General features: G+C 52.1%; 2 protein-coding genes across 3 annotated transcripts in view; both read left to right on the forward strand.

Moving 5' to 3' along the window:
• Positions 1 to 1,256, forward strand: part of Otop2 (otopetrin 2) — a 10,896-nt gene extending 9,640 nt beyond the window's left edge. For both annotated transcript variants that reach the window (XM_031353802.1, XM_031353801.1), the window contains exon 8: positions 773 to 1,256. In XM_031353802.1, coding sequence (XP_031209662.1) covers positions 773 to 943 — 171 coding nt within the window. In that variant the 3' untranslated portion in view covers positions 944 to 1,256. The remainder of the gene's footprint in view (positions 1 to 772) is intronic.
• A 2,521-nt stretch (positions 1,257 to 3,777) lies between these two features.
• Positions 3,778 to 9,604, forward strand: part of Otop3 (otopetrin 3) — a 13,412-nt gene continuing 7,585 nt past the window's right edge. The window contains exons 1-3 of the mRNA XM_031352105.1: positions 3,778 to 3,943; positions 8,518 to 8,931; positions 9,031 to 9,167. Coding sequence (XP_031207965.1) covers positions 3,925 to 3,943; positions 8,518 to 8,931; positions 9,031 to 9,167 — 570 coding nt within the window. The 5' untranslated portion in view covers positions 3,778 to 3,924. The remainder of the gene's footprint in view (positions 3,944 to 8,517; positions 8,932 to 9,030; positions 9,168 to 9,604) is intronic.

Here is a 9,604-nt window from a genome sequence, read left to right on the forward strand (position 1 = left end):
GAAAAGAAAAAAAAAAAAGCAGTCATCAACCCCTGATCTTAACAGAAGCAATAAGGCTGAGAACTCCATTGTGTCCGGGGGCCCATGCTGGAACATGGCCTCTCTGCCTCTGCCCTCCCCCACCTTCAGCCTGGCCTCTTGCTTGGGAGCTGCCTTCCAAAAGGCTGTTCTTTCTCCAAGTATCTGAGTTCAAATCACTCTCGACAGCATCCTTCCCGTTGCTCATTTTCTAGAACAGAAACAGACTCGGGAGAGGATGTGATGTCCCCTGAGACGGGAGTTAATTGACTTAGGGGTGAGGCTAGCCTTGAACACTTGACCGTTTGCCCTATATCCCACACCCATAAGGTCTGAGTTCCTATCTGGGGGTGAAGCACGAGTCTAGCCTTAGACTATACATCGGAGGGGTGGGGAGTAAGTAGATAGGAACTAGAGGAGGGTCGGAGCAGGGGTGGCCTTAGGCTTGACTGGTTCTAGTCTGCCACCAGCACTGAAGCACACATCTGCCCAGCTCCTTCAGCATTTCTATCAATTTCTTACATTAAAGCTTCCATCTGACAGGGAGGCCATGATAAGTGACTTCAGGTGGATGAGTGGGACAGTTTAGTTAGACATATTTCTCAGCTCCACAATGCTGGAGGTCAGCCCTAGGTGACACTCAGTCCCCAGTGGCCACCAAACTAGAAGGCTAGAAGGGATCTTGTTCTTTCCCGCTCAGCAAAGCTCACACAAGTCACAAGCAGGCTCTTGACGCATGCCTTTTCCCACACAGCTGTGGATCATGCCAGCCTTCGGTGCCCGCCCGCACTTCAGCAACACTGTGGAGGTAGACTTTTACGGTTACTCCCTCTGGGCGGCCATCGTCAACATCTGCTTGCCTTTCGGCATCTTCTACCGAATGCACGCTGTCTCCAGTCTGCTGGAGGTCTACGTACTGTCCTGATGCTCCACCAAGAGATGGGGCAGAGGAACCCCAGCACCTGGGAGTGAATCAGGCTGGCACTCGCTCCCCACCTGCCCCAGACTAGAATTTTCACTACAGTTTATTTTTCCAGGATGAGTTTTTAAAATCAAGACATGCCCATTTATTCCTGCATGACCCTGAAGCCTGGGGAGACGGAGGCAGGGCAACTGCTCCCTGTAGCATCCCCTAGGACCAGACAGGATCTGGAAATACCATCTCTGGCTCTATCTTTGCTCCCAGCCACATGGCCTGTGTACTCTCTGGAGATGGGACCAATAAACCTGTAAGCGATTCCTTTGTCCCCTCTTCTTGCCTCAGCCTCACCTGAAATGGCGGCAGGAGGTCTGAGCTGGTTTAGGGTTGTTTCCAGACATCCACCTTTTTGGTGAGTGGGCTAAGCTGGGTCTATGCAGCAGGCTTTCTAAACAATGGATAACAGGGTGACCGGGAGGAACCAGCGAGTACCCGTGAATGTGATCATCTTTCTTATGATGCAGGAAAGTCAGGGAGGACTGATTTCATCTAATGCCCATGCTTTACAAAGAAGGAAACGGAGGCTTGTGGATATAAAGAACCAGAGCCTTTCTACCAACAACAATAATTTGTCAGTTGTGTGTGTATGTGTGTGCACTTGCGCATATGTGTAGGTGGGTATAGAGGTCAGAGGTCAACCTCAGGAGCTCTCCATGTTGTTCCCCCCTTTCCCTGTGTGTGTGTGTGTGTATACACATGCATTGAAGAGTGCCAGCATGTATGTGAGAGCATGTGGAAGCATCCTGTTCCTTGATCCAAGGTCCCACAATCAAATTCAGAGCTCACTTACATGGCTAATCTTGGTAGCCCGCTACCTCTGGGAACTCCATCTCTGCCCTCTAGGGCTGGAATGACAAGAGCTGCCACATCCATGGGATGTTTGTGATTTATGTGAGTTTTGGGGATCTATATGCGTGCTTTAACCCGTGAGCCAGCGTTGGTTTTGCTTGCATGTGTGCCATCAGATCCTGTGGAACTGGAGCTACAAATAGTCCTGAGCTACCATGTGGGTCCTCTGGAAGAACAGCCAGTGCTCTTAACTGCTGAGCTCTCTCCAGCTCCCATCATTTAACACAGGGTTCTTCCTGCTTCTCCTCCTGGCCCTTGTGTTACCAGTGTGCCGCACACCCAGCTTTCCAGGTGGTGCTGGAGAGCCGACTCAGGCTTTCACACCTATGTGGCAATCTTCTGAGGACTGAGCTCTCTCCCCAGCCCTCAAACTCTTTTTTTTTTTAAATGAGCAGCAGAGGCTTTTGTTGTTGTTTTGTTTTGATTGATACATAGAAATTGTGGCATTTTTAGATCTGAGTACTGGAATATTGGTCACCTCAGGCAGAAACTACTGTGTCTTGGGAACATTCAAGGTCTCCTCTCCTTGTCGTTGAGAAATACACAATGGATTGTTGCCAATCATTGTTAGCCTCCTGTGCTGTAGAATCACAGGAGTAATCCTCCTGCCCAACTGAGCCTAACCCCATTAACCCAAAGCAGCAGACATTTTCCCTTCAAACATCTCCGGACATCAGGGTCATGAGTATAGACGACAGGAACATACTGCAGGAAGAAGCAGGTGCTCCCAGCTTCACGGAAGCGGGGAGAGTCCTTACCTCCACGGGCTCCCTTTACTTACTCGGCTTAGGGTCTTAGAGGATCCTCTCCAAAGCCACAATACATGTATAAAGATGGAGGAAGGCAGGAGGAGCAGCAAAAGCGAGAGGGTCAGAGTTGCTTTTGTGTTACATTGAGGTGGTTTTTGGTTTTGTTTTTGTTTTTGAGTCAGGATCTCCTGGAGTCCAGCTGGCTTGTACCTCCCTCTGCAGCCAAGACCTTTAACCCCAGATGGTCATACCCCACCCAAGTCCTGGGATTACAAGTGTGCATCATTAAGCTTGTTTTGTTTATTTTAATTTTTATTATATTTTAATGTGGTGTGTGTGTGTGTGTGTGTGTGTGTGTGTGTGTGTGTATGTGTGTTCTCCTGCTGTGGTGTATCAGCGGAAGTTAAAGGACAATCTGCAGGATCAATTCTCTCCCTTCACCTTACAGGTCCCGGGGATGGAACCCATGGCATCAAGCTTGCTGGGCGCCTTTACTTACTGAGCCATCTCACCGGCCCCAGCCAGTTTGTTTTTTTGTTGAAAGTCAGAGATTGAATGGAGTCAGGAGGGAGAGCCAGGTGGGAGTGATGACATTTGGGGGTGAGAACAAGAGACCTCAAGAGACATCAAAAGAAAGCGGGCCTGGCTTCTGACATCAGCGAGAGGTCCATGGTCTCTGTAAGGCTATAGAGACTGGTGGGGATTCGAGGGAGAGAGAAAAGGGAGCCAGAGGAGGTCCTAAGGACTACCTCCTCCCACTCTGCCCACACACACCCCCAATCCTAATCCCATCTCCCACCTTGGGTGTCTTCCATCCCAACTTCAGTTTCGATGTAAGACGGAGATGATTCTGAGAAGCCGCTTTGGTGCTCAGTCAGCTAGACAGGGTGTAGAAAATACGCGACCTGGACCGGGGAGAGGGGAAGTTCCCATTCACAGCTCAGCCGCCACAGGCAAGTATGGCCTGAAGCCAGCTAGCTCTCTGTGCGGACCTGATGACTAGGCACCCCATTCCATTGGGGGCTGCCCTCACCCAGACCCTGCAGCTGGCGTCCGCCACGCCTCCTGCCACGCCCTCTTGCCTATCTGCCTCGTCATTGGCTTCCCGACTTGTGCCCGAGCCCCCAACGGAGTAATTAACAAGGGATTAATGAGATTCCCAATGTCAACAGAAAAATCGATGGGCCTTGGAGCCCGAGCGGCGACTGCGCAGTCTCGCGGGGGGGTCGGAGGGTGGAAAGGGCGTCGAGGCATCTGTCCCAGGGCACCTGGGACCTTACCAGGATAGAGAATCCGCGCTGCAACCCAAGCGGTGGGGAGCCCGCGACCATGGCTTCGCAGACTTCAGGTAGGGTTCCTTAGCTCGAGCTGGGACACCCCCGAGCGCCCGGGGACAGCTGACTGAACCTTCTCTGGGAGCCCATCTTCACACTCACTGCTCCAAAGTGGGGGTTCATGATCCAGGCGCTCCAAGGATTGGACGGAGCAGAGTGAGTGAGGCGACCCTAGGCTGTCCCCTCTGTATCACACATCCCAACTCTGGCTCTGCGCCCACATCCTCATCTCCACCTCACCCCTGGGTTCAAGGGTCCTCATAGATCAAAGGCAGTGCCCAGGCCTGAACGAAACCAGAAACCTGGATATATGGTTGGTTAAAAAATACAGTACTAAGGCTGCCTAGGTCTTCCCCAACCCCTGCTCCAAACAAAATCCCAAAGTTTCCCTGCCAGCGCTCCGCAGCCTCCCTTGGAGCTGGCCCTGTACTACCGGTCCCGTGGCCCCGACGGTTCATCTTTCGTTGGCTGCCTCTGAACGCGACCATAAACCAGTTTGGTGTCTAGGACTTCCCTTGAACTGGCATCGTGCCTAAGAGGCGTACCAAGGGTGGCAGAGTTCTAGCTGGTTCCACGCGCGTTTGTTCTAGCTCTTTTTTTCTGGGTCCCTTGGTGCTTGCTCACCTGGCCTATCATTGAACCGTACTTGCCCCTTTGAGAACCGCTGGTGGAGCACTGAACCGCCGAACAGAGGAACAGGGGAAACCATCCGAAGGAAGAGGATCTGGAACCTTCTGCTCCAGGGCCCCCACACCTCCCACTCCCAAGGCCTGCAGTCTGAGCGAAAACTCCAACCCTTTAGTCCCTCTGGGATCTTGATCTCTTGGAAAGGTCACACACTTCTATCAGGCACAGCTCTTCGTGTATGCTCATGCATCAAATCACTAAAGTCTGAGGAGACTCCGGAGGGTGGCTTGATATCATGTAGCCATTCCTTCATTTATTCATTCAGTAACTTGCCGGGCTTCAGATGCAGCTCAGCGGTACTGCACCGGTCTAACATTCACAGGGTTGGGGGCGGGGGTGGAGGTGGGGGTTGGGAGGTCGGGATGGGAGCTAGATGCGGTGTGAGAAAGTGAAACTTACGGAGCACCAGGCATTACTGTTCCATAGTTGCTCATTCACTTCACCGATGGACGCGGGAATCCAGACTACAAAAACCAAGTAGCTTGGCCGAGATCACAGAGATGCTAAATGCCATCTGGGCTCTTGATCGGTAGGGGGTGGGGAAGGAAGGACAGATTGTGAGGAGGAGGAGGTGGAGCCACCAGGGCGGGCAGAGAAGGAGCAGGGAGGTGTCCTGGGAGCTTTCCTTGCTCAACCTGGGTGAGGGATGTAAAAGATAACCATCTGGAACACCTCCTCAGCGGCAGAAAGATGGAAAGCGTTAATGGGAGGGTCTCTGTCCACAGCTGTGGTGCTGAAATCCCCCCAGGAACAGCCGGAGTCCAGGACATGCATTTGGTGGGCTTTAGGGCTGTGTTAGACTTGGAGAGGTGGAGTGGAACAGGACCTCATCTCTGTCCAGAGGAGTCCCCTTGAGAGGACCAGCCCAGGATGGTGCACACTCATGCTCAGCAGAGGGGTGGCCCAATAAAGTAGCCAAGACTCTGCTTGGGCAGAGTGAAGGCTCCCCCCATGAAGAGGCTGGGTGAGGATCATTGGTGGCAGTGGGCAGGCAAGGAAGAACAGCAGAAGAAGGAGCCAAGAGACCACGTGGAAAACATGGAATCTGGGTTCGAATGGATATGTGGACCCTGGGGTGTGGCCAGGGGCTGGATGGGAGGAGGTAGGCTTGGCCCACAGATGACAACATGGATTAGCAAAGGAGAGAAAGCTGTTTTTAAAAATCTTGAAAAGGATCCAAAGTTTATTTCTTCACTGTCCCAGAGAATAGAAGGCATCAGTTCTCAGTATCACCCAGGGAGCATGTGGAGAAATAGGCCTGGGAGGCTGTGGTCAGGGCCAGTATGGTGAGGGTCGCCTAGTAGTGTCTTTTTTGTTTTGTTTTTTTTTTGTTTTTGTTTTTGTTTTTTTTTTGAGACAGGGTTTCTCTGTGTAGCTCCAGCTGTCCTGGAACTCATTCTGTAGACCAGGCTGGCCTCGAACTCAGAAATCCACCTGCCTCTGCCTCCCAAGTGCTGGGATTAAAGGCATACGCCACCCTTGCCAGGCCCTAGTAGTGTCTTGAGCAGTGATTCTCAACTTGTGGGTCATGAATCCTTTGGGGGGCAGTGAATGATCCTTTCATGGGAGTTGTCTAAGACCACCCAAAACCACAGATATTCACATTATGATTCCTCACACTAACAGAATGACAGTTATGAAGTAGCAACCCAAGTAATTTGATGGTAGGGGAATCACCACAAAAAGGGGAACTGTATTTAAGAGTGGCAGGATCAGGAAGGTTGAGAACCATTGGTCTTGAAGAAGAAGCAGAACAAAGCTCCATTAATGAAGATAAAGTATCTTGGGCAATGCTATGAACAAAGGATACTGGGGGTGGCAAGCAAAGACCTTCACCCAGCCTGAGGACCAGCTGGAGTCACCAAAGAGCAAGAGGGTGAGAATCGTAGACAAAGGACGGGGGCATGTACAAAGATAGGGAGGTGAGCACAGCAGAGGCATTCTGGGAACTACAGCAAGATGCTGCAGCCCATGGGAAGAGCAGCAGGGCCTGAGCCTGAGCCTGTGCTGGGGGTGGGTGGAGGCAGGAACAGGAAGCTGCAGTGGAGCAGGGGCCACTGTTCCCTGAACACCGTGTGCACCAGGCCCTCATTAGCACACAGTGTCTCGTTTCACTCAGAAAGGCCCCACACGTCTTGGACTTTATACTGAGGGCAACTGGCTGTCTTTGCAGAACTCTTATTAGGGGACAGACACTGTAATCAGGAAGGCCAGCCCAGGAGAGAGCAGATAGGCTCCAGACTAAAGTAGTGGTTGATCTGAGAAGCCAGGGAGGCATAGGGGTACAGGTATGCACAGGTATGTATAATCCCAGCACATGGGAGGCGGAGGCAGGAACACTGAGCGTTCAAGGCCAGCTTGGGCTACAGAGCCAGTCTGTAAAGGAAGAGAGCTAATAAGAGAGAAACCAAGAGGAAGAGAAATAGGGATGAAGGAAGGAGGCAGGCAGTATGGGAGCTGGGGTGGACAGCCTTGGGGTCCTGAGTCCCCCCCAGCCTGATGGGATGCAGAGTCTGGACAGAAACAAGGATGAAGCTCAGCTCACTGCCAGGAGATGTGAACATAGAAGCCCTCTGGGATCATGAGGATTAGGAAGCAGGAGGTAAGCTGGTATGAACTCAGAGGCCAGGGGCCAGAATGCTTGGTGGCAGGAGCTCTGTAGGGAGCAGCAGAGCTGGCAAGCACGCAGAAGCAGTAGGTCCACTGGGGAGGAGCAATGCTCAAGTGGCCCAAGGGACAGCACTACAGCTGTTGAGTGGCCCAAGATTGGGTCCAAGCAAGTGGCTGGCCTAAAAGAAAGCTTCAGGTGAGCAAGGAAATGACAAGAGACATTCAGGGTAAGAGGACAGTCATGGTAGTGGCCTCTTGCTATGCATGCAGCTGGAAGTGGGGGTGGGGGGCAACAGAAGTTGAGGCAGAGAAAGTCAAGTGCATGGCATTCGTGCTGATCTTCACCCATCCTGTGCACGTGGCAGACATTGCAAGTCGACCCCAGAGCTTTTCTTCCACCTTTAAGGAGTTATAAGATAAATTTAATTATAGCGATATTTTTATTTATTTAAGAAGAACACTGCAGAGCTGGAGAGATGGCTCAATGATTAAGAGCACTGACTGCTCTTCCAGACATCCTGAGTTCAATTCCCAGCAACCACATGGTGTCTCACACCCATCTGTAATGGGATCTGATGCTCTCTTCTGGTGTGTCTGAAGACAGCTATAGTATACTCACATACATACAATAAATAAATATATTTAAAAAAATAAAGAAGAAGAAGAAGGAGAAAGAAGAGGAGGAGGAGGAGAAGAAGAAGGCTGAAGCTAGAGGAAACTCCTCCAGTCCCTTCATCCCCTCCCCCAGAAGAAACTCTATTGTGAACCCAGTGGGTGTCACCTAGACCTTGCCAGCATCTATGGACACTCCATAATAGAGTATTATTCCAGACCACAGAATTCTTTCCTGCCAAGCTCAGATTCAGCCTCAGGATCCTACTCAACAGAGAACACTGTGGTTGATCACACCCCTCTGGATTTCATGGGTGGAGCTCCTTCACACATTAGCAGGTTCACAGTGACTTTTGCTGGTTAGAAGTCTCAGCTTGGAAAAAGGCCCAGTGACAGGACAGTACTCAAGTGACCCTCACTGTCTTGGCAAAACATCAACCCACTTTAGGATGAGCAATTGAGTTCAGAAATGAGTTGGCCCAGTCATGGATAGGTGTATTCAAAATAACCAGTCTTTTGTGCCCATGGGCAGCACGGAGGGCTTCTGTATATCTCTTGGTCTGTATCAACCTTAGGTCCCATCAGGAGCTCTAATGTCCCGACTAGAGAGGCTCCGTAGGAGCTGATGATGGATTCCAACCCAGGTCCCCTTGCCAACTGATCTATTTTCCCTCTCCAGCCCCTGCTGAGCCTGCACCCATGCCTTCCTCAGAAGCAGAGACCACTGAGTCAGCATCTACCTATGACCAAGCAGACATGGAGACCAAGCACGCGGGGCCCCCAAGCCCCCCAAAGCGGAAGTCCTGGCTGGCTCGGCATTTCTCCCTGCTGTTGCGGAGAGACCGACAGGCTCAGAAGGCCGGGCAGCTCTTCTCAGGGCTCCTGGCTCTCAATGTGGTATTCCTGGGTGGGGCTTTTATCTGTAGCATGATCTTCAACAAGGTGTCTGTCACTCTGGGGGATGTGTGGATCCTGCTGGCCGCACTGAAGGTCCTCTCCCTGTTGTGGCTCCTCTACTACACAGTGGGTACCACACGGAAACCCCACGCAGTCCTGTACCGTGACCCCCACGCAGGACCCATTTGGGTGAGGGGTGAGTGTCCAGTGCTAGGTGGGTGGAGAGGGCAGGGAAAGGAGACCATGCCCACTGAGCAAGTGTCTGCCCCCATCTGCCCCCATCTCTCCCCGCCAGGCTCCTTGGTGCTCTTCGGCAGCTGTACCGTCTGCCTGAATGTATTTCGAATGGGTTACGATGTGAGCCACATTCACTGCAAGTCAGAAGTGGAACTCATCTTTCCAGCCATTGAGATTGTCTTTATGATTATCCAGGTGATGGGTCTCCCATGCCCCCGTACCTCCAGGGACACACACACCATCCAGCCACCACATAGGTGATGTCTCCAGGCCCCAGGGTGTAGACACCCATCAGTCACAACCCACCTCCTCCGTGTATCCTCACCCACACACACACTCCTCTGCACACATGCACCTCCACACATACCTGTCTCCCAGGTGGAGACGCCTATAAACACACTTGACTCTGTGTGCCTGCATACACTTAAACCCAGGTCCCATATGTCCCTGCTCCGCCCTCTGTTGAGTCTCTGCTGTGCTATATGCACATCACCTTACTTCTCTGGCCAAGTAGGTATTTCCTCCTCCTCTTCCTCCTCCCCCTCCTCCCCTCCCCTCCTCCCTCCCTCCTCCCCTCCTCCCCTCCTTCCCCTCCTCCTCCTCCTCTTCCCCTCCCTCTCCTCCCTCCCTCC

This window comes from Mastomys coucha, unplaced genomic scaffold (genome assembly GCF_008632895.1).
Source record: "Mastomys coucha isolate ucsf_1 unplaced genomic scaffold, UCSF_Mcou_1 pScaffold5, whole genome shotgun sequence".
Classification (NCBI taxonomy): domain Eukaryota; kingdom Metazoa; phylum Chordata; class Mammalia; order Rodentia; family Muridae; genus Mastomys; species Mastomys coucha.